The sequence below is a fragment of the Scatophagus argus genome, chromosome 6, assembly GCF_020382885.2.
Source record: "Scatophagus argus isolate fScaArg1 chromosome 6, fScaArg1.pri, whole genome shotgun sequence".
NCBI lineage: Eukaryota > Metazoa > Chordata > Actinopteri > Scatophagidae > Scatophagus > Scatophagus argus.
In genome coordinates this window covers 9,922,094-9,947,453 of record NC_058498.1, presented here as the reverse complement: position 1 = coordinate 9,947,453, position 25,360 = coordinate 9,922,094, and the positions used below count along the sequence as shown (strand labels likewise).

General features: G+C 39.4%; 1 protein-coding gene across 1 annotated transcript; it reads right to left on the bottom strand.

The window, feature by feature from the left end:
- Positions 1–4,704: 4,704 nt before the first annotated feature.
- Positions 4,705–8,164, bottom strand: nppc (natriuretic peptide C). Its single transcript, XM_046392886.1, has 3 exons — positions 7,906–8,164; positions 6,565–6,858; positions 4,705–5,231 (listed from the first exon to the last, which is right to left on the bottom strand). The coding sequence occupies exons 1-2, from the start codon at positions 7,996–7,998 to the stop codon at positions 6,586–6,588; spliced, it is 366 nt and encodes a 121-aa protein (XP_046248842.1). The 5' UTR covers positions 7,999–8,164; the 3' UTR covers positions 4,705–5,231; positions 6,565–6,585.
- Positions 8,165–25,360: the final 17,196 nt, after the last annotated feature.

Genomic DNA, 25,360 nt, shown 5'->3' with positions numbered 1-25,360 from the left:
ATATGCCAAATGGCCACAGAGCACAAAGCTTCTTTAAGTCCCACGCAACTGTTTATGAACCACGTGTTTTGAGTCAGTTGCCATATCTACCACATGTAGCCTACGCGGGGAGTAAAGCGCTACATGGCAGTAACCAACTCGAGTACTTCTGAGGTACTAAATTTAAGGTGCTAATCGAGATAGATAGATACTATATTGATCCTGAGGGAAATTCAATAATCTCACTGCTTCTTCACTACATTAACTGTTTACTGCATTTACTTGAAGTTAGTTTTTACAGATTAATCATAAAATATTAACCTATGCTTCTTAACCGTGTAAAGTAGCTAGTAGTCGTAAAGACTTCCGTTACGTGAATGCATCAGTAGGCCAATGGAAACTATGTAATATGTAGAACACGGCATACATGGCAACATATAGAACATAACACTGTTCATAATGAGTACATCTGGCAGTTTAAGTACCCTTTGCTGCTAATACTTAAGTGTTAATCTTTAAGTAAAATTCAAATGCAGGACTTTTAATTTGGTATAAGTACTTTATACAGTATTTTGAAATATTTTAATAAGTTCTCTTTAAGGATTTATCATCCAGAATCCTTTGCTTTAGATGTTGAGACTGAAGGTTCGCTCTTGACCTATGTTAACAGTAGTTGACAGACATCCGACTACCACATTCATTTAGTAGCCGTTCTGGAGATTTTGATCATATTGCACAATCTTCCTTAGAAGCAGTCTGTATACACATGTAGTGGTTCATCAAAAACTCAGTCAATTCCCAGGGGACACCGACAGCACATTTGGGTAATTAACCCTCAACACCACAAAGAGGCAGCATTGCATCTTACATCCCTCACTTGTTTCACAGAGATGGAGAAAACTGATCCGCTCCAGCCGGTAAAACCCAGCTTTCGTTGTCTATATTACTGGGGTTTCACAGTGAAATAAGGCTGCCTATTATTTTATCAGTGAGGGTGTTTTATTAACTTTATTCATTAGTTTTCAAACAAAAAGACATTTGAACTCTGTACTTTTTATTTTGCATTTATTCTTAGTGATAAAATCCGTGTAACATTGTCTTCTAACACTAAATTGCACGTTTTGTAGTCTGCAAAATCTACATAATACTCAACAAAGTCTCAAGTGATCCTGATGATGCCTTTAAAATACCAAACTTCTGCACAGAAAACATTAAAGACTGGTTGTGATCTTACTACAGCAGCACTGACTATGCAGTAACAGGACTTTCATGCAGCTTTATGGTAGAAGTGTTTAACGTTCCTGTTCCTAATATTATTTTTATTACTCCTGTTGTTAATGGTTCTTCTCAGAATTTATTGTTCACAATATATGTTGCAGCTTGTGAGTTCTTCGCAGGCACACACACAATCATATTTTTCAAAATGAAATGGTCACCTGAATAAAACAGTCTCCATATTAGATTGGTTAAATAAGGTTAAAGGTGATTCCGTTCGATCGATCAGTCGGAGCAGGCGGTAGTATACATTAAAGTGTGAAGTTTGTAAATCAAAGAATTCAGGATTAACAGCAAGTGCGATATGGAAACATGTCATCAACATCAGTTGTGCGTTTCAGGATTTAACTTCCTTCACGTGTCAGTGTTTGTCCTGTAAAAACGAATCCCCGTTTTAGCTGTTTGGATTGTATTCCAGCTGGCAATTTAACACAACATCTGGTTGCGAGGTTCTGTCACCTTCACACGTTTAATTAGTCTTCTCAGTGTCTTTCAAACAAACTATGCAAAGGCATTATACCCCTCCACTCAGCCTGCCTGCACCTGTTATTCACTGCTGTTTAGTCAGGACAGATTAAACTAACAAACAGAAAGTGCAGAGGGGAAATAGATGCATCCTGGATTTTAGGTCAGAAGAGATTTTCTTCATCACAAGGAAATGCACATTAATTTCTGGGCAACCACCCAGCACAGACCAAATTAAGATTTATACTCAGCTGTAAATTGTTGTTAAAAGCATACAGTGGTTAATCTTAATGTTTCTTAAAATGTCAATATTTTTGCCAGTGTTTGCGTCATTGCTAATGCAGTTAAATACTAAAAAACTCTTGCCTGCTCTTATGAGTCACTGAGTGCAGTAGTTCTACAAATTCTCAACATGGCCAACTTGTCATTACATATTGCTGGCTTATGGAGCAGATCAAACAGGAGAAACACACCAAAGTGCACCAAAGTGCACCAAGTAAGCGACAAGAAAAGAGCTCCTGGTGGCCCTCAGAGCTTTTTCATTCTTTTCGATTGGCAGGTAATGAGCTTGTATTTTCAAGAGGAAATAAAGTTTTTGGAGTTTTAAAGGAAATTTAAAGAATATCTTTTCATACTTTTACCTTACTATGAGTATTAAGACATCAAAAAGAACAATTCTGTGTAAGGCACATTTTATACAGCACTGCAGCACCAAATTCAAAACCCCGGTTCACCAAAATTTAAAAGACTGAAATGGTAGAAAGATAATCAGTGTTATAAAAGATGACAGAAGTTTTTAAGGGATTTGTGATATTAAAACTATAAGTATAGTTAAACGATGCCCAAAGCTTGCCCAAAAGGGCCAACGTATTGTCATAAAGACCAGTTAGGTTACAATGTGGTGTCAATGGACGAAGCATGCAGTTTCAGCCAGTTCATTTTTGGGGGTTTTGAATTGTCATCTTGAATGCGGCACATTATGAAGACATTGTCTTTGAGCCATGGTGAGAAATAAATTTTACCATTTAACATATTCCCCATGTGTCACGACTGTGAAGTACGCATTCAGAACAATTTTCAGACCCTAGTTTGGGTGAGGATTTGTGCTCTCACACATTTATCTTTTACCACTGGCCTTTGATGCACCTTCAGTGAAAGAGAGTCCCGCCAGTTTAGCAAAGCTCACAACAGGGAGTTTGGCCCAGAGGTGTTGATTAGGCTCTGTGGGGTACTTTTAGCAGCTTGTGACGAGCTTTTATCCACTCCTGACAGTCTTTACTGTGTTTTGCACAATGCTTTCTTTCTTTTCTCAGATTTTTGTAACTTGTGTTTTGTGTGCATGTGTGTGTGTGAGATGGTTTGTGACCAATCTGTACTGAAAAACAGCATTATTTTTGCTCTTTTTTTTGCTCTTTTCTGTTATCATCACAAGATTTTGAATGATAAATCATCCATTGAGACATTCGGATTTTGCAGTTGAAGTATCTTTTCATAGATTGGTAAATGATCAGGTCCATAGTATGTCTGTGCAGCAGGTGTTTTGTTTCCCTCAGCTCTATGCTGCCCTCTAGTGTGAGAGTATATTTGTGCAAATTATTGATATCAAACCACTCCATTGAGAACTTTTTGCAATCTGTTATTAACATGTTTAGGTACATTTGGAAAGGTCATTTCAGGATTATTGGGATTTCAGTAAACCAGTTCACTATAGACACATCTACTGTGCAGACCTTGAGCCCAGACTTGGGTCCTAATTTAAATTTTTTGATTTCCAGGTGACCACAGTAACTTAGACTTTTCATGAACGCCGGTCTACAACTACTCTGTTAAACACACCCAAGACAAAGGTTTGATCCTTTTTCCTGGTACAAAAAGCAGAGACTGCAGATCTTCCTCCACAGTCTCCCTCAGTCTCAAAGCCCTTCTGGGTGATTATACCGTTTGACTGTGGCCCAAACTCTCTCAGGAACTTCAGCTGGCTAATTCAGATCACATTTTACTCATAAACACGCTTTTATAGACTTGCATTTATATGATTCCATTCCCATATTTTAACTGTGCTTGTTTGTTACTTTGAATACCTCGCATATTTATGTACTTTTATGTATCCTTTATGCATATTGTTTACTTTTTTAACTTTGAAAGCTCTACTTTTAAATGTTTGGCATATAAACAAAGATAAGTATTATTGTTAACCTGACTTGGATTCAGGTTCCAACAGTTATTGCAACAAAACCTGAAAACTTCATCTTCATCTCATCATATCTGCCCCCCTAAATGTACCAAACATCATATTTGTTCTTCATACTTTGTTTTGTGCTAATACTTTTGATTACAGGAACATCATGAACATACATGCTTTTGAGGCTTTATCTCACTGACTACACTACAGTTAGCAGTTAACGTTGTATTTGAACTTATCCAGCTGTTGTATGTTCAGATGTAATGGTGCAGTCCTGTATCTCTATTGTCCTTGTAATGTGTGGCTGTATTGACCTCATTCACCAATTCATTTTCAACTCGGCTGAAAACATTGGCTGCATGGTACCTTAGCTGAGAACCAACAGTTAAAATGCCACCTAATAAGAGTACAATGCCACTAATGCATGTCCAGCTCTGCAAGGTGCAGCCTCAATCAAGTAAAAATGAAAGAACTTTTCGATTTATCCAGAATAAGAGTGTGGCATGCGAATACTCTCAGTACACACAGCAGATGACATTTCTTAGGCTGGTTATTTTAGCGTTAAGTGCTCTCCACTGGTGTAGAAGGTTGTGTTACACTCACTGATAACTAAACCTTTTCAAATGTATGTATGGAAATAAAAGGTGATCAAGCTGACAGCAAGGCAGCTTCTTCTCTTAGCTCCTGACAAGCGGATTGAAAGTGGTATCCACTTTCTAACCTGCGAGCCATGCAAGAACATATTCCGTAACCCGATTTTACCAACTTCAGTGGTCAACATAAAACCATGAGATACGCGTAAGTGCACATGGAATGTTCTTTTTTTTATATCATTTTTGAAAACATTTACAACTATTTGAGACAAAAGAAAAGTTACAAACAGAATTGACCTGCAGTTTGCATCCATTTTCAAAATGTTACATAAATAAAACTCATATTTATAAATATCTCTTTTTTTTTTATAAACATATAAATAGTTTTTAAAACATAAATACATTTATGCAGGGGAAGATGAAGTACATGAATGTACAGCAGCAGCAGCAGCAACAATATACAGCTTTGCGGTTTGTAGTTTTTACACCATTGTCCGCCATCTTGTAGTATGCGTCTGTGGTTGACCATTTGTATGGTACACACCTATGTATATATGTATATATACACCTGCATTATATATATATGTGAAGGTTTTGTAGCATTGTCTTCAAAGTCTTTGTTTATGCTGGTCATGGTGACTTTCGTACCGAAAATCTGTCACATGGTGAGTTTTTCTTTTCTTTTTTTTCCTCAGGCGAGAACAAACTTTTGTTATCCAAACCCATCGTCCAAAGATCTAGAGAAAGAGAGAAAACAGGAGTCGTATGGTTAGACTGAGCACTCACAAAGAAGTCACATGAGTTCATTCATTCAGTCATTGAGCAGCTTGTACCTAATGTGTAGCCCTATTGCCTCTCATCATTCTGTGAATCTCCAAATTTGACTCTACACTCAACCGCTTCACCTCGAAGAACACGTGTCTAACACAGACTTCCACGTTACACTGCAGAACCGTTAGCGGGAAGACGGGTGTCAGCTGATGAAAAACATGTACACACACACTCACTCAAATTAGTCACAAAATCACACACCCCCATCAGTTTTTCACAGTGGGTCCACAACCACAAAAAGGTCTCAAGCCTCAGGACTAATTTGTGCGTCACCTTCCTTCCTCATTACTTCATTCACCACCACAGCCCCTTTGTTGTTTTTGTTAAAATCACTCGGGTTAAGCTCATGGGTTTCCCAGAAGGCTCCTGCCCACCGCAGGGTGCCGTGTGCTTATAATGTGCATCCGTCTGCGTCACGTCCTCCCTCGTCTGTGTCTCCCTTACTGTCCTTGTTTGTTCCTAAACTTGGTATATGCTGCTTGTCTCTAGACGCAGCAGATGGAATCATTCATGATGATGTGTACAATAACAAGAGCGGACTTCCTAAATACTCAATGGATTGTTTCCCATGCATGACACTTACATCAGTTTAAGTGGGCTTTCCTGGTATCTTAAGGGGGTTCCTGGAGGAGGAGGGAACACTCCTAGACTACAGCTCGAGGTTTGATGATATCATATGAAGAGTCAGTCAGACAGCTGAGGTTAATGACATATACTTCAATGTCCATGAGTCCATCACTTGACAGAATACAACCTTGAATGGTCATGTCTCTCTCCACCTGCGATACTGTATGTTGCTACCACTGAGATTTGCTAACTGTGGATCCAAAACACACACCGTGGAAGGATGACCATCAACAAATAATGATAATCTGACTTCCATCCATGCCCCTGTCCTTTCTGCAGCTTAACACAGGATACATCAAGGACATTTAATGAGACAATAACCCTACATGGAGTCCTTAGATGATCACTGGCAGAAGAGAAAATGTAAACTTCAAGAGTTCCTCTTCCTTCTCCCCCTCTTCCCTTCTTTCCTTTCTCGTCCATTTTTCTACACTCCTTCCATCCTTTTGCACAATCCTTCCACAAATCAGAGGCTTCTCTTCGCTTCCTTGATTGTGTTTTATTTCTCCTACTGCATTACTTTATCCCCCCCTTCATTCACTTTTGTCCTCCTCTTTTTGCTAACAGTGAAACTAAGTGTGAAGTGAGACTGTGACTTTGAAGAAAACTTACCATCACAACTCTGGTCCAACTCTAGCAACCCATGCCGCTGATGGTTCCTATCCTGTCCATCTTGTGTCCGAAGCAGCCACTCCGCGACGTGGATCCCCCTTTCTTGATTCCGGATTTGTGTTTCCTGGGCGTGGGTTGGTCGTTAAGGAGACGAGCCCACATCCCTCTGGCCCGGGTGTCCATGCGTAAATCTCGCAGTAACCGCATCCGAGAGCGCACAGCATCTAGCCTCCTCTCCCTCTCCTCCGACTCCAGAAAGTCCGCCAGCTCCTCGCCCAGCAAACTTCTAAGAGACTGGAACACAGATTTTAAAACGTAAATAAACGATATCTCCGGCAAATACATTGAGCAAAGAGATGTGCTCTCGGTAAAGCTGAAATGCATGCTTGCTGTATTTTCGAGCAGCAGGTTTTCATAATACTTAATGCGAATTTGGTGGAACACTCAACTTGGTGCACATTTAAAATCTGTCAAACGCAACGTGCTTTGGCCGAGAGGGAAACTGTAGTCATCCTTGCCGCACGCCGCTGTACGATGAACTACGATTGATCTCCGATCACAAAAACCAATCCTCCATTAGATCGTCTCAGGTGCTGCAGTTTTTCGATTCAAACCCCAAATGACAACCTTAATGTGCTTTATTTCTTGTTATGGTTTTACCGTGTGACAGTTCAGCTCTGCCACTCTTCGTGATGTCTTCACATCCTCAGTGAAGAGTCACATAAGACAGGTGCCTCTGATCCTAAATTCTAGCCATCTAAGCTTTAACTAAAGCTCTATTTAAAATAATTGTTCAGTGTCAGTTAGTCGATTACATTGACCTATTATATGCGTAATGGTGATTTTACGCACAAAACCTTTCAGCTTGTTGTGGTTCAATTCTAACAAGCAATCTAAAAATATTAATTCCAAGTTAAACCTGAATATCATCATCATGTAAATTCGTTCGTTTTATTCCTGAAATTAATGTTTTTAATTTAAACGGTTCCGCCTAAAGTCTTCGGTTTCTTTTTCCGCTTGTCAAATGACTTTACTAAACTGTCAAATGCTGGGGAGCAAAATACGGTGGTTATGAAGTCTTTGGAGGTTGGATATCCTTGACTATAAAACATTCCCGTCATGAAATATGTTGAATGTTTTAAATTCCTAATGTGGGAAAAATGCTCTTGCTGTGTTGCTGAGCATGACAGAAATTATGAAATATGATGCGTAAAACAACAGTCCTGAGCGTATGGACAACAGAAAAGCTGTTCAACCTGAAGCAACATTCAGCTTCCAACAGTTACTGGTACGAAGGAAATAAACTGCTAAAGTTCTCAGAAATAAGTGACTTCTTCTTACCTTCTGCTGCCCCTGAGATAAAGGTTTCGCTCCCATCCTTACTGAAAGCAGGGTGACCATAAGTCCACACGCTACCAAGTACGACAAGTTCATTTTGACAAGTCTTGTATTCTTTAGGGACTCCTCTGCGCTGAGGTTCAGAAAGAGGGACGGAAGCACCAGCCAATCAGCTGTTAAACATAAGAGGCTTCAGTCCGTCCTTTACTCCAAAGCTCCTCAAGTGCTCCTCTAACTCTGTGTATTAGTCCTCACTCCTTTATAGCCAGCCCATGGTGATGTCATGCCAACCTGCGTAATGGTCCTCCTTCCGCGCCAACTCCCTGTTTTCTCTACCTGCCTCGGAGCACGTCATGCCAGGGATTAATTAAATGATACAAGCTCCGGTCATCGGGACTTTGGAGGAAATGAGATAGTCTATGAGCTATCAAAATGTTCTGTTTTTTAACTTTTAGACCTCTGGCTGAGATACAACAGCTGAAATCGAAGGTGGTTTCAAAGGCTGCGCGTTAAGATCTGAAGAGCGACTTTGGCAGAGAAAGGACAACTTCAAAGATGCCAGTCGCCTGCCCTGTGAAACATCTGAACAAGTCATACTCAACATTATACTGTGAGCGCGTGAATGACATATTTTTCTTTAAAAGTAGAGGTGAAAATTCAAATTCTGCCGCTGGAATTAAAGAATTGAACTTCTTGTAAGAAGAGTTCCAGGAATTCCGTATGATCAAGTGTAATTTTCTCAATCAACACTTTCTTGAACACATTTTAAAGAGGTGAAATTGCCTTAGAACAAGTGGATATGCCCTCACTGCAGTTCATCGTTGATTTATTTTAAGGAAAAGTCAGATTTTAACTCTCAGCTTGAATGACTGGTGACTGGACACGAGGGATAACCTCATACATCCTGTATCAGATTTACGCGTCTGTGCGCAAAGAGGTTACTGGGAGAACTGACTTTATGCAGAGTAATGACATCCACCAATGTGGTACATTCAGAGTTAAACGGATCAGGTTCATACGACAGAGATGATTCACGTTCAGCGGGGAGCTTCATTATAAAGGAATTACTGTTGTGTCTGGATGGGAATTGCATCGTGCGCAAAAACTCTCACATGCGCGACTTGTGGGTTTGTTTGGTGCATCCTGGAGATATTTGACGGTGTGGGTGTCACTCAGACCTGTCGCATCGCACCAGGCACCGCTGAGCAAAACAGATACATGCTGAGACGCAGCTTCGCAGGAGTATTTAGACTGATGATGAGACTAATTGGGACTCATTTGGTCAGCAACCTAACCGTATTAGCTTATAGGGCGACACGTTATAACGGTGGTACAAATCGTATGCTTAAGCAATGCATAATTAACGCATTACTCGCGATGATTTAATGTATGAATTAATGCAGGACGTATCACGAATTCCTGTTGCTCACCATTAACAGGTGATGGAGTTACAGTCAGTTCACACGCAATAGATCAAAAGTTAATGAATGTTAATTCACAATCACTTCACTTGTTATCACAAAAATGCGAAGCGAATCAAACACCATGAACACAGATTTGTAAATACAGTTACATCAATACATTTTAATATTAACTGGAATATAGATATATCAATTAATGTATGGAGTAATTGTGAATTGATATTCCAGAGCTGATAAGTGTGAACTGATCACATGAAGTCCTAATGTCTTTATGATTTGTTTATGGTGAGAAGGAACTGGAACAGGAATTCACGATGCACACTGTAATACGGTTCTGTGCAGAAACATGAAGACACTAACCTATACTGACAACAGTTACTGCTTTATTACCAATATTACTACATTGTTCTTCTCATTATCATGTTGCAAATTTTGACCATTTCCTGCTGTCTTTTCTCAATAAAGGCCCAGAAAAGAACCTTTCATAAGAATCTTAAATTCTAAGTTCTTAAATTATTTAAGTGCTGTATACATTCTTTGAAAAAGACTTTCAAGAGCCTTCTTCTTCTTCTTCTTAAATCAAACCTTTTTGGGGAAAAAAGTAACAATGAATGTGAAGTAACAATTCAACTTAGAATCATAGGTGGAACCACGAGATACAACCTTAAAGAACATCTTCTAATACTGTGTTGAGCTTCAAAGTAATTTCTTAAATACCTGATGACACTTAGTAACATCTAATATTAGCCTAAAGTGTATGGCTAATAAAGATTCATCTTATCTTATCTTGTTAATTTGGAATAATTCCACTTATTTTTTCAAAGCTTGAATTATGAATTCAAGAACAATCACACAGCCGGCACATCACTTAACTGATGTCAAGAAATTGGTGTAATATTGAAAGAAATTGAACTGTAAAGGTCCACAGAGAGACTGTTACGCTTGGTTAATAAAAAAATGTGATTTTCAGGTGAAATAAAAAGTCAGTGAAGGTGATATTTTTTGCAGTGTGGTGTGATTCTGCGACAGTCTGGGCCCTGCAGAGCGGAGCTACAATCTCAGGCAGCACCGTCTTTTTTGGAACACAGAGTGGCAGTATTTGCTGTGCCGAAAAGTGGAAACACACCACACAAGTCACATGTTTACTGGATCAATACCTCCCTACAGAAATATGTCATTATTCGCGACAGATCAAGCATATGCAATGTGATTAAAAAAAATCAATAAATCCTTTTTTTTTTGTGCGCGAGCTATCATGCTCATCTTAACTTCAGAGTCCCACCAGCCTGAAAACGTACCTCTAAAGTGTGTTGTATTTGTTCTGAGCTTTGTAGCAAAGGTGATGCTGGGATAGACAACAGCAGTGTTATATGTTTGTCAGACTTCACAACATGCCTTTCTCTCTCAGTGCTCCCTCTCTCTTTGTTCGCACAATAGGGCTCGACTGATAAGGACAACAGCCACTTACTGTATGTGGAGAAAAACTTTCAGTGTATCATTTCACAATCTTCCTCTGAGTAGCAGTGGTAAAACCAAAAATTAGACGTTTTCACAATTTATTAAATAGCTTGTACAAAATAAGATTTTGCTTTTTTTTTCTGCAGCAGTTCTCACAAGGGAACTTTTATCATTAAACAGTCAAAACCTGATGTTTACTGTAATAACAGGCCAGCATTGTTTGAACGGGTCGCTCTTGTCCGGACATACACATAAAGACACACTCAAAACAAAGAATGCATCCCCTTCTGTAACCACCCGAAGGCCCCATAATACTCAGCCTTTATTACTGGGAGACAGCCATCTATTTCGAAAACTTTTTTCTTGTCTCTTACAATCATATGTGATATTTTGTCTGCACTACACACTAAGAGGTCCTCTCTGAAAAATAAAGGTGTGCAGTCCTTGTAACTGTTTGATTAAATTTGAGTTTTAGTGGTTGGCACTCCTTTCCTCTGCTTCTTTTGTTCAGCCCTAGTGATTATTATGCCAACTACCAACTTCTTCTATTCATTCTTGTATGCCCAGGAATTAATAGAAGAATTATTGGGCAGAATTTTCTCAGGAACCTGATACTACAACGACCTCAAAACCAGCCTCAAAACCTCTTGTGAACTGTGAAACACTATTGTATTATATCAAACACTAACAGTATGCAGAAAATCAGTTTTCCTGATATGAAAATATTGCAGAGTTTTACTATAAATGATTGTGTAAGGAAAATTAAACTTCCAAAACTGGATTTATGTGTTGGTTCACGAACTGGGTCTGCCAGGACAAAAGGACTCACGTCAAACAGCAGATTAGAGATGAATTTATTAATTCACTGAATGTTTACTGAACATGCAAACTCACTACCTTCAAGCAGCTCCACTGGCGAAGTTTCAAGGTACTGTGCCTTGCTCAAGGGCGTTTTGATAGTCAGTGATGAACATTTTCATTTGCTCCTTGCCAGATTTTCCCAGTGACCTGTAATTTTAGCCTGAGGCTATTGTATTTTGTGTGATCTAAGTGAGGGTTAGAGTTAGGGTTTTGATTCAGCAGTGGCCATAAAGATTTTCATTGACATTATTTTTTCTGCCAAGCAGACTGCAATCAAATGAAAGTTGCTGGAACCAAGTAAAATGAGAATGGGCAGCGTGAAATGTGGTAATGAGCTGCCCTTTTAAATGGTCAGTAAGGCTGTGTGGGAGATAGCGTGAGGCAGAGAGAGAAAGAGTGTGACAATTTGATGAAAATCCCTCGTCACACCTTTTGTGGCCGTCAACAGACACCGTGTGGTGCGAGTGTGACGTGTGTCAACATGTGCCACTCAGAGATAGTACATTGATTAATGATAAACATATGAAAAAAAAAATACAAAAAGACAATTGTTTCTTTGGTCAGAGTAAGTAGTGCTATTTTCACTGCCTGATCCATTTGTTTACACATGCATATAATGACTGTAAATTGCAAGAATCTTTTAAAGCACAATTTAGCCTTTATTTGATGTTTTGTAAGTTTTAATTAACATGAATGAGTGAACAGTTCAGCCATTACCTTAAACACCCCTGTACATTTAACAACTTACTGATGCTCATACTGTATGTTTGTAGTGAGCTGGCAAAGTTGGATGCAAAGGCCTATGAAAAATTCTAATACATTCAAGTGCAAGTTTCCAGACCTGGGCTTGCCCTGTCATCAAGATTTTGTCCAAAAATGACAGATTCCATGCTCTGTTGCAGTTTTTTGTGGCAGTGGGGTGCCGCAATGCCAGCTATCATCAGGAGAGATGCTTATGTTTCCCATACTTAAAATGAAAGGAAGTCTCATTGAGTTCTTCCTATGAATTAATTGTGGGTTTGTCCCTTTCTGCAACTGCAACTGGAAAATCCCACTCCCACTCCGAGGTACCTGTAGTGAGAGGGAGGAGAGAATGTTGCTTTATATCTCAAGTCTACTTCACTTTCACAGCAACAGCATCAGCAGTGTGGAGCTGTTGAACTCTGCTGACCTTGTGTCCATGACCACTTCTCTGGTTTTATGCTGAACATTTTTCTCTGATTCCTAATTCCTTTATTTTGAATTTTAACAAGTGAGTGACACATTCTTCCTTGATGCCGCAAGTGTTGTGTCACAAGTTTGTCTTTTTTTGTATAGTTTAACAATGTTACACACTTTTCCCAATGACATCACATGGGTTACTGAGAGCACCTCTTCTGCTCTGTCCTTTTCCCTGCCCCCCGACTTTTCGCCTTGCCTTTGCCTCAGATTGTTATCCACTTAATTTTCAATAAATTTTTAAGCTTTCATGTGGCTGAAAAAAAACTTGACTGGTTTGCATCAGGAGGCTGTACAAACCAGTGGAGGGGCCATGTGTTACAGTAGCCTTAGTAGTGAGTGTCTATGGGAGGATTGAGTGTCTTGGTTCCTCCTCTGGGGTTTGTGTAAGGCAAACTACAAGGCTGTTACGGTCCTATAAATAACGGTTTTATTGCGTGGGGAATTTTAATGCTTTTTACACAAGTGCTCTGAAGGCTTTTGCATGTGCCAGCAACAGGCCTTGCCTTCAATGGACGGATACTTAAGACTTATGTAAACACACATACTAGGGTCAAGAAATACCTTTTGTTTTTTCAGGGGGTTGGTATTGCCTTTTTGACCTGATGTTTTGCTGCATTACTTTTAGGTTGCAAACTTGATGAACAGAAATCTTATGTTTGTGTGATTATGAAGTAAAAAGAGTGTGCATATATTATTTGCACACACCATACAATATGAAGGAAGTTTCATGGAATGGAAAAACATCGGAACTGGATCTCCCATGTACAAAACCACTATTGTAAGAATAGCTCATCATTTGGAAGTCATGATCCTTGCATCTCTCAGTATCTTGTACAAATAAACATTTTTTTTTCCCCATTCTATTTTCCACTAGAAAGTGGAGAAAAATTAAATTGTGTGAAAATATACACACTTTTTACCATATGAAGGGGAGGGAAAAAAAAATCCTCACCTATATCAGTTAGTCAGTCAGAGAGCAGATGACACATAACCTCCAAGGAGAGTTTGAACTATCAGTTTGGTTTATTGCAAATAAATATTCAGATATAACACCTTTTCTTTTATACTTCACAAAACTTGTTCACTTTTGAAAACTATTTAAAGCATGTAAACAACATAAGAGTTTTCCCTACAAACTTTTAGCATACGATATTTGATTTCACTTATGATACTCCGCACATCCCAACCCACCCCTGTTTCTAGATGGTTTTAGGGATGCCTTAAAGTTTGATTCCATTTTCCTCTCTCTGCAGTGAACCAGTCCGTCTTCTCCTCAACTACTGAGTCTTTATTAGTGGTTGAATTATTTTTTGCTAAGCCGGTGGTTTGTGTTGGGTAAGCCTTTTTAACAGCTGACTGCGTGGTACCAACATTTTTTTTGTTGCTACAGCATATTAATTTACTTGTTCTTCGGTCAAAAATCACTCAATTTCTTCCCAACCAGAAAAATAAACTGGAAAAAGTTCTAATAAAAGTCACTATCGCAGCACAAATGTGACTGCCAAGGATGCCTTTAGGTCATCAGACCCTACTAGAAACTACTGCACTTTGTACAATAGAGGAATCCCTGTTATAAAACCACAATACCACAAGTGTCTTTTGATGGATCTCAAGAATACCAGTCAGTTATGTCACAGACCCAGTAATGCAGGTGCAACAGCTTGACAAATGAATTTTCCTCAGAAATATTGTTCAGTGCTGGTCATGCATGAAGCCAATACAAAGGAAGAAGAAGCCACAAGTGGAATATAGTCATATGAACAATAGAGTTTTATTGCTTGTTTCAAAGCATGGACTTGTGTTTTTACTTTATTGTAATTCCATAACCAAAATATACTAATGATTTTTGAGCAGGCATTGAGATGACTTAAAAGCAGAAAAAGTTCAGTAATCTACAAACAAGACTAGATCAGACACCATATGGTCAATGTACAAAAATGTGGCCAATTTGTTAGAGGAGTCAGTGGCTGTGTCTATAATGTGAATTCCATCCATCCATCCATCCATTTTCTGTAACGCTTATCCGTCAGGGTCGCGGGGGAGCTGGAGCCTATCCCAGCTGACTACGGGCGAATTGACTGGACTGGTCGCCAGTCAATCGCAGGGCCAACACACAAAGACAGACAACCACACACTCTCACACTCACACCTAGGGGCAATTTAGAGTAGCCAATTAACCTAATGTGCATGTTTTTGGTATTGTGGGAGGAAGCCAGAGTACCTGGAGGCAGGCACAGGGAGAACATGCAAACTCCACACAGAAGGGCCCAGACCGGGATTCGAACCTGGAACCCTCTTGCTATGAGGCGACAGCGCTAACCACTGCACCACCGTGCCACCCATAATGTGAATTCCTGGGTATCAAATGCTCTTTTGCAGTGGTCATAATGATATTTGTTGTTAAAGTATACAGAAGTAGCAGATCATGACTTGACATGGCTATGCTACAGTGGAGATGATCTGTTGGGTTATTTCTTTTGAAAGATATCATATTCTATTTGTAATTATGACTGTTCTAATTATTTTTCATACCCTGCTGTACACAGTGCAAATGTGAACCTTTAAAGTAACATCCTTTGTGTTTGCGTTTGTTTTGACCCTTTGAGGTTGCCGTACCTGCAGTGTAGTAGCAGACTAGCAGTGCGTATTAGCATTCTGGAATCAGCAGTTATTAGTTTGTTTCCAGTGAGTACAGAAAGCGTATACCTGTATGAACACACATTTCATTTTATGTTGAACACGATGCAGTTTCCGAAACTATGGATCTCTTAATAAAAACAAAACAAAAAGAGTAGGAGCAGATGTAGAGTGGGAGTTGTTGTCTTCACTGTTAACCACCATGAAAAGCTATCTGACGTGACTCAAGCATGAATCGCAAAAATCGTTTTTTTTTTTTCATGAATCATAAAATCAGTTTTATATATAAAATAATTTTATCAATAGCAAAGTTTAAGTTTGATGATGTTAAGTTGAGGTGGTTCTCTATCTGGTCAGGATGCCTCCTGGACATCTCCTCAGGGAGTTGTTTTAGGTATATCCATCCGAGAGAAGACCCCCGGGGACAGACACAGGACATGTGGAAGAGACTACATCTCTTGTCTATGCTGGGAATGCCTCAGTATTCCCCTGAATGAGCTGGTGCAAGCGCCTGGGGAGAGGAGTGTATGGGTTTCCTTTGCTGAGACTGCTGCCCCCAGTGACCCGGGCCCGGATAAATGGACAAAGATGAAGACAAAGTTTGATGGCTTTTGTTGTCCTTGATGATGCTATAGAAAACAGCTGGTACAGTTTAATTGTGAAAGCACAGCTAGACCAATCCTCTAACTCCATCACTCAGTCCCTCAGCTGTCAGCCAGTCAGTCAGTCATTCAGGGTCAGTATGTTGGGTTGGCCTGGAGTTCAGCCAACTACACAAACTGTCTGTGAGATTTAACATCTCATAATATAATCAAACAGCCACGACACTGCACTTTATAACCAAGGCTAAAGAGAACATCAATACATTTGGCCTGTGAACATTTTAATTTAGAAAATGCTGCACTACTTTTCATGCCACAATACTGATGACTCTTTAGGTCGTTGTTCGTATATCTTAATCTTGCACCATAAATACTCCACAGATTGTTTCCCGTTTCTAATTTTGCTCTTATGGCATATTGTCTCAGTCTGAAAAACATTCCAAACTGGAGGCATGAGGGAAGAACTTATGAAAGATACTCTTAGGTCAAAAGCTATTCTTGCACAGATATTTTGTTTTCTGGACCACAAGAGATGCTGTCTGGCTTTTGTTTTACTGGGTTTGTGTTTAGCAGTTGAAATGACTGTAACTGCACACATGGACAAATTGCTAACATCCACCAGTCCTGGGTCAGTGATGTCTGTGTGACAGCATGTTTCTCCTCATGGCATCATTTTAAAAAATAGCTACAATCATCACGATAATTAGTTAGTTTTCAAAAAGAAAAAAAAAAAACTGTCCCCACTTTTATTGATGTTGCTGCCGATGCTACCATTAGTATTAAAATCATAAAAGTAAATAATATCCAGAATTGCAGCATTGGCACACATGCTGGGTGGCAGAAATGATTTTTTTTTTTTTTTTTAAAGTCACTCTGACACTGATGTGTCACTTTCAAACCATGTGGAAAAACGCGTGTTTGGGGTTTGGGTGGCACAAGCTGTGACAAAACCACATGGAAACATGGACATTTCATTGCAAATATATAATCTTGGATCGAGGCTCCAAACAATTTGCTTGAATGAAGTGTCGTATAGTGCTAGACAAATGCCACTGCATGAAAACACTGTAACGCACTGTTTCCCTAATTATTTTTTTTATTTGAGAACAGTATTTCCCCAATATCTAATTTATGAGTAATTGCTTTTAAAACTCACAGTGAGTCATGAGGATGTAAAATATGTCATTCATGGTTTTGCAAGTATTAACAGGCATTTTATCTGGGCTCAACAGAATGATGTGCTGTTGTTCCACTGAAATGCAATCCTATAATCAGTGATGTAGAGCAGGGTGCATACAAGTATACTCACAGGGTTCTACAAAGTATAGGTTAGAATACTCCATTAAACAGTTTGTCATCAGCATTATTTAATTTCTAATTTTAACCACTGTTGAGTGGTGAAAGGTCTAAGACCAAGACTGTAGTCTTTTGCTGAAGGACACACCCTCAGTTTTGCTGTACACAAGTGAGTTTATTCACTTCCCAAGCACCAGTGATACATACTTAAAGAGAAAACATAAAGCCAGCCGCAAGAGGAGTGACACAATTACTTGAATTAGGACCGCAAAAACTTCTTCTTCTTCTTCTTCTGTGAGACAAAAATATTTTAAGTCACTCTTGTCGTAATGTCTGAGGGCAAACTACATTCAGGGTGTGATGTAACCCAACATCAGCTGAACTACAAATTCAGAGCTGCAGACACTTCACGTGAGATCACTACTTTGCTCTGCTTGAAAAACAACAAGGAATGTGTGTCAGGGTGACCACAAAGGAAATTCAAAGGCTTGGTAAAGGGTTTTAGGGCATCTAACTGACGTTGCTACCCAGCAGCTGCTTAAAGTGAGTCAACAAGCAAAGGCTCTTGGATAATTTACTGGTTTATTTGTGATGAAAAACCAAGTATTCAAACCTGTTGTCATAAACTAATATAAGAATAAAACTAGATTTGAAAATCTCTTTGGTCATCTACTCTCCTTGTTTCTGAATTATTCAGGATCTATTCATTACTGATTTAATAACTATCAGGCTTCGATTCTCACTCTTTCCTTAGTAACTAATCACATTTTTGTGTTCCATGTTGTAAAATCTCTTATACCACGGAGAAAAAGAAATATTATCCTGAAATTTATTGAAAATTTTATTGAAAAATTATATTGAAAAAAATATTTATAAAATTTTACTCATTTTCCTCAAGCCTGGCAGATGAGGTGCTAGTGAGCAAAGTTTATCTTATCTTACCCACAAGCTACCTAGAGTGGATAAGCTGTGCTTCTGCTAAATGTCAGAACGATCCAACTGTCCTCCCTGAATGCAGTTTGAAAGGGCATCCAGTAGGAAAAAATGTCAGTGTACAACTGTGTCCTTAATTTCTGAGAATATGTTCACTGTCATGTTACAAGACAGCCATAATCATCACGATGGATTTTTTTTCATTCATGATTCCACTGAAAGATTTTTCTGCATGTCACCATAACCTTCATTGCCAGATGTGAGATTCTCTCTGTTGGAAAAGTGGGAGAATGTTCCGACTGACTGGAAATGAGTTGCCATTATGGCTTTGCATTTCACTGAAACCTGCATTTAGAAGTCTAGCTGCGACTCGGAGCTGTGATAGCCACTTGCACACCAGAGCAATTTCAAACCAGATGAAACGTTTGACAAGTGGCGTGGTGACCATGTGAGGTCCAACCCAAATCAGACAAACCAAGCCAGCCTGCCGATGGGGTTTTCAAAATAACCGTCGCTCCTAACTTCCATGTGCCTCCTATTTAGTGGGTGATTTCTGACGTCAAGTTAGGTAGACCTGCGCAAAGGCCACACAGGTCTATAATGAGCAAGTTAAGGCAGAATAAAATACAGACTCTTTATATTTACAGTACGCAAATGATTTGCATATTCTGTAAATTTTTGTGTTCTTTGGTGAGGCGAGTGTTTGTGTTATACAACACATACAACGATACAACACGTTCAGATTGTTTTGGAGTCTGGATTTGGCTCATAAACTCATTTTGCCTCAAGTTTCGTTTAACGTGTATGGATTTAATCTTGTACCGCTTTACAGATGTAATCTTGTTTACTCATGTTTGTTGTATTTAGTTGTATAATTTACCAGAATGAATGCCTCACTTACCTTTGTATGACTGCACACAAAGGCACTGCGCACTGACATGGCAGAGGTCTGGTATCTTTACGCATCAAGGGAAACCTGTTGGCATAAGACCTGAGAAAAAGTCTGTAGAGTGATGGCAGTTAACTTTACAGTCAGGAGTTAACTCAATAAAGATCTTTTTTCACCCAGTACATCTCTACCGCTGAGCCTAAAATGAGAGAGGATAGAAGACAGTAACACAAGCACTATGGAAGGGCGTCTCACTTGCCACATTAAAGGCAAACTCAGGTCGCTGTCTAACAGCATTAAGCGCTACTCTCATAAAATCCTGTCACACACTATAGACTGGCTGTGAATGAACTGTGCCATTACCTCTGAGTGACCTCTTTCTCTATATTGTAATCCAGTCTGGTCAGCAACAGTTGGAAACAGAATGATCAGTGTTCTTTCACAAGCATGGCATTACTTTATCTGACGGGCACACACTGAATCTCAGATTTTGCCCCACCCAAACTAATTGTAACTATCACAGACTAATAACCACAAACATGTCATCAACCAGCTAGTGAAGTCATCTGGAGGTACAGTTAAGGACCACAGCCAGTGTTGCAAACCTGGGTTGGGATTGTGACTTTGAGTGGCTAAATATCAATAAGGCTACATAAAGTAACACTCCCTGCTCTGGGACAATTCAAAGTAAAGGTACAATTAAAGAATAATGGCTGAAACACAGAATGTCAGTTGAACTAGCAGATTCACAGATGGGTCTAGCAGTTATACCCAGATGAACCATCATTATCACTGGCTTGAAAGCAAAACATTTGATCCAGCTTAAGCATCAGGTACAGTATTTGTCCTGGGGGAGGCAGAGGGATGTCTCTGCCTACAGCCAGGCCTGACTCCTCAGCCAGGCTTTTACATTTGGAAGGAGTAAAGCACACCAAGGTTTACCACCATGCTGGGATCACCAGTTTAATGGAGGCTCACCCTATCCCACATTTAAACCCTGCATCTCTTGGCTCCCTACCGGCAGCTGGGGTATACTGGGGAGCGTTCCCATGGAAAAGCTGTTAAACTGGCCACGGTAATGAGGATGAGAAACGAGTTTCCATCATGTTCTAACTAGCTACAAAGATATTCACATATTTCACTGCCATATAGACTTCTCTATTGCAAAATAACGCTATTGATTGTGATGTAGTGAGATTTATTGAGTAGTTGAAGGTTTTGTTTGCATTCTTCTGCCTTTTTTCCCCTTTCTGGTAACTACAGTTGTGTACACTGTCAGGTCTGTTTCCTCCTGATGTTGTAACTGACCCATGAGGGGTCTGAGCAAACTTGTTTTTGAATCGTTTCTATGTTGCTATGCAGACTGACTTTTCCATTGACTGGGTTTAACCTTAAATCCTTAAAGACTAGCCCAGTTCTGACTGTTCCGTATTGTATGGTTGAATCAAATTAGGGCCTGGTAAAAGCCACAAAGTCCATATCTGAAACACTATACTCAGGGGTGTGGGCCCGCCTCACATTTCCCATCTGCATGTTCTTTGGTTCCTGTTTCTGAGAGGGGTCGTCAGCTTTCTTTCATTACCAGCTAATCTGGAGGATTTGTAACTAAAACAACAAACAGATTAAAAAAAAAAAAAAAAACACAAATCAATGGGAGAGAGTGATGTTCCACAAATCATCTATATGTTCATAATCGGCCAACTCATGCAACATGCGTATTCTTCCATTAGTGGGCACCATGCTTTGCAGTTGTTTTTAAAATCCAGTAATATCCTGCATCACAGTAATTCAAGGTGCATGTCCTGCTCTTTTTGACTCCCCCTTTTTTTGGTATTACTAATTACTAGGAATCCCCCAGAGTTTACCTCTCTTGAAAGCATTAGTAACTAAAATGCCAGTATACAATACACTCTGTACACACCTTCCCCCTATAATTAACACAGGCACTTCAATGATGGTGTTAATCACTATGTGGAAGCATTTTGGACAACCTAAACATATCAACAGTAGCCACAAGTAACTAATTACGAACTGCTGACTGTGGCTGTTTTATCCTCATTTACCCTCTCCTGTGTGAACACTGAATTATTGTTTACTTTAAATTTGCATTAATAAAAAGAGCCAGCAACCAGTTCTGAAATGTTTGCCGACTCCTACTTGTGAAATATTGGAAGCAATCTTGTTATCATTACTTTTCATTTTATTTTTTACTTCTCTGCAGGACCCTTAGGCTTTGAAATTATATTGTGGTATTTTGCTGGCACAGTGATAACACAGAGATATCAATCTTCTAAATCTTTCTTTCTAAAAATGAACCCCATTGCTTGGCTTCTGATGTGCAAGATCAGGACCGTAATGATAACCTTGTTACTCAACACCTGTCAATCTATATTAGGTTCTTACATATTCTGACTTGCAGAATTTTCTTTGAAACAAAAGATGATATCTTCTCTGTTTATTATTTTTTTTTTATTATTTAGCTGAGTCATTATCTCTGCTCTAATCGCCCAGTTTGCCTTACTTAAGGTATTACAGCAGCAGGAATGCTGTAATCAAACTTTCGTTCATCCCGATACTTCTATGACAAAACGCTTATCTCTCAATAAGAAATAAAAATGCAAAGGAGATGGATCCCTTTAGTGTTATTTTTTTTTTCACGCATCCTAAGACCTAAGTTCAGTTCATTTACTTGAGAGGTGCATAATAAACGATGACCATAATAAGTTGTGGGGGAGGGGGGTCTAGAAAACAATTTTTTTTTTTTAAATTTAGTTCATGTCCCATACACTAACCTATACAGTAACCAACCACCAGGGGGTGATTGAGGTATTTTAGCTTCACTTTTTGGGAGCTGTCACGTCATCCATCTTGATAGACAATCACTGGTTTGTACGTTCTCCCCATGTGACCACAGATTTTCCTGTATCACTTTGGGTTTTCCCCACATTCCAAGTGTATTCACATTTGGTTGGGTCAAGGGTGGTAATTTTATGTACGTAATTAGGTTATCTTTCTGTATGTGTTGACCAATAATGCTATCTGTGTTAATGATTAACAACGGATACAAAAGGAAAGACGAACAAAAGATGTTGTGCTGCTTCCGTTTTGATCCACATATAATTTCATGTAACATTTTGGATAACAGTAAAATGTTACGGTGGACATCTATTGACAACAATATCAATACTGTGTAAAATGTTTGGACAAAGTTCTCTCTACAGGTAAGTTTCAGTTTCCCACATGTATTAGGACCATTTACATAAACTGTTAGGCAAGACCACTCCTCCTTTCATTATTTTGGTTCCACTGTGAATTTAACTTATGTGACATATTATAAAGACATTATTTTCTTCCATCCAATCACACATGCCTACATTGTTTTTCTCCTTCCTTCACCTAGTTCACGGTGAACTCTAATTCCAAAAAGTGTGTCTTTCTCATCAGTGAGACGTGGTTCTAATGTTCAGCGACCGCACGCGTTGTGATAAATTCTTTTTACATGTTTATCTGCTCCATGAGTCACAGTGTGTTTTAAGGACCTTACGTTCTAGATTTAATAAGAAAATTAGAAAAGAGAAACAGTCCACTTAATTCAGAGCATGTTAACATGTGGTGAGCAGTCATATCCAGAGTGATTTTCAGTGACTGAGTAAGTGTTTTCACCATCTTGCTGAAGGGCTTTTGGCCAGGATGTACGGCTGTTACTTCAATTGAACCCTTGTCCTTTACATGATGGGATGGTCACTGTAACCACTAGGCCACTCTGCCACCCTGAATAATCGTTATTAGGTTCTCCAAATAAGTATTATACTAGTGGAGCGGAAGGGAAACCTTTCGGTGGACTTTGAGTGGGTGGTTGTAAAAGCAAGACTTCTTCACTTTATAAGACCTGAAGCTGCCCTCACATCTGGGAGGAGCTTTTTCCCCCAAATTATTGCCATTAATTGTCGTACTAGCTGGCAGGGAGCATTGGAAGTCGACTTTTTTTCCTTAAACAGTGCAGCAACTGATGGTGGTGGTCAGGTTCCTTTGACTCGTAATTAGCCATTAGGCAGTTTGGTGACAGCATTGCTCTTTTGTCACTCTGAGGTAATATTATCTTACCGTATGCTTACATTGTGCCACTGGCAAGCTAGTCATGTCACCTTTTACTGAGTTCACGTTAGCATAAAGCTAGACTGTGGCTAGTCTGTAATTATATCATATTCGCAGGACAATAAACTCCCACCTTTTCTCTCATTGCTATGGACAAGGTCTATTCAGAAGGTAAAATATATTTGGCCTTTCTCACTGTTCCTTTGTAAAATCTTTGCTTCCCAAAGTTTTCCAGTCTCTGTTACAAAAACTCACATGATCTGAGCAGTGATCAGACAGCTTGGCTAATGTATAGGAACACAACTTCCAAAAACTCTGCTGCTGAGAAGCCACATTTTCTGCCCTACAGCTATAAATGTTGCAATCGTGATGTGAACGAAACAAGGAATGAAAATATTATCTCCCAAGGCAAACCTGTTAGAGATATCGGATGTGTTTTTTATGGCTCATTTAAAACTCATGTCAGGAAAAGGTGAACAGCAAGTTGTTTGCCTTTTCCTGAAACTCGTAGGTTGATTCTGTCTTGTTTAATGACTTTAAAGTAAATATTTGGATAATTTGAGAACTCATTCTTGCTGTGTTCATAATATTTTGTGTAAGGCTAAGGTGAGCCCATGTCACAGCACAGCAATTAATCCCAGGATTCCTTGTAAACGTACCTGTTAATAACCACTTGCAGCAGAGAGTAAATATTACTGTCATCATAAATAATTCCAACTGACAGGAAACTGTCTATGTAATTTCAACACATAGTATTGATTCTTGAGTTGATAACCCTCTTTACACACAGGTACAGCATTAATCTTAGTCTTCACGTAGTGTTTTCAATCCATTGCTTCTATAATCAGTCTGTTTGTCTTTCGTTGTTAAACTCATTAAAGTGATATAGCTGGAATGGCTGCAGTAGGTTCATGCATTGCACTAGTTCTGCGTGCGTTTGATTGTAAAGCTTGCTTAGCACTAATTAAAAACAATTACAAACATACAAAAGTTACTTACACAACACATTGCATCCAAATTCATCAGCCTTCCCAACTGCAGTCTCTGTGATCAGACCTCTCTCAACACATTCGTCACACTATAGGGGCAGCTGTGGCTCATGGGGGCAGAGTGGGTCATCCATTAATCATATTGTGGGCAGTTTCATCCACAGCTCATACTGTCAACAAGTTGAAATTGTTTCAGGTAACCATGCATAAGTGTGTGTGAGAATGGCTGAAGAGGCCCGTGTGCCATCAAGAAGCACAAAGAAGAAGGAAAAGAAAAGAAGTTTATGATGTCAAACTGCTGCGACTAGATATGACCACACAGTGTAGACTATAGAGAACCAAACATGTTCTCACTGGTGTGCACATTTTTTTTTTTTGCAGTTTCAGTGAAACATCTTAGCCTTTCTTACCCTCAGGTGTTCATAAACTACTGGTTATGAGCATGTTTGCAGAGGCACAGTAAGAGCCTGTTGTCTGCAGCTTTTCATCTGACATTTCAGTGAATCCCTGTGCTGTGTTTTTTCTACTACTCTTTCTCCATGAGGTGCTATTGAGGAATACCTGCTACCGCTTTGCTAATTTGGAGCTAAAAATAGTTCATTTCAGCAGGAAATGTTGGGTTTTCACCGGTGTTAACATGACTCCTACAAAATAAAATAAGGTAAAACAATGAAGATATATGAAAGTCCAAACAGGGACGGAGGAGAGAAACTTTCAAAACTCAGCGATTCAGGTCAAAAGTAGTGAGAGCTGAACACACAAACACGTGTTTCTCTCTGGTCTCCTGCACTGACATGAGTTGAGTTTAGCTTTTGGGGCTGGGGTGGGGTGGTGTCATGATAAGTTGGCGAGATGTCACTGCAACCCGCTTGGAGGTGCATCAGGCGTGCTTTGGACCCCCTCCAGAGATGGTGCATGTCAGACTCAAATCAGCACGACTTGGTGTGTTTAAACTGGTAATGGAAACACAAATCAGTGTGGCATGGTTTGACTCAGTGTGGCCATAAGTGCTAATGGAAAAGCCCCAATTGTTGCAGTGATATGTGTCAAACTATA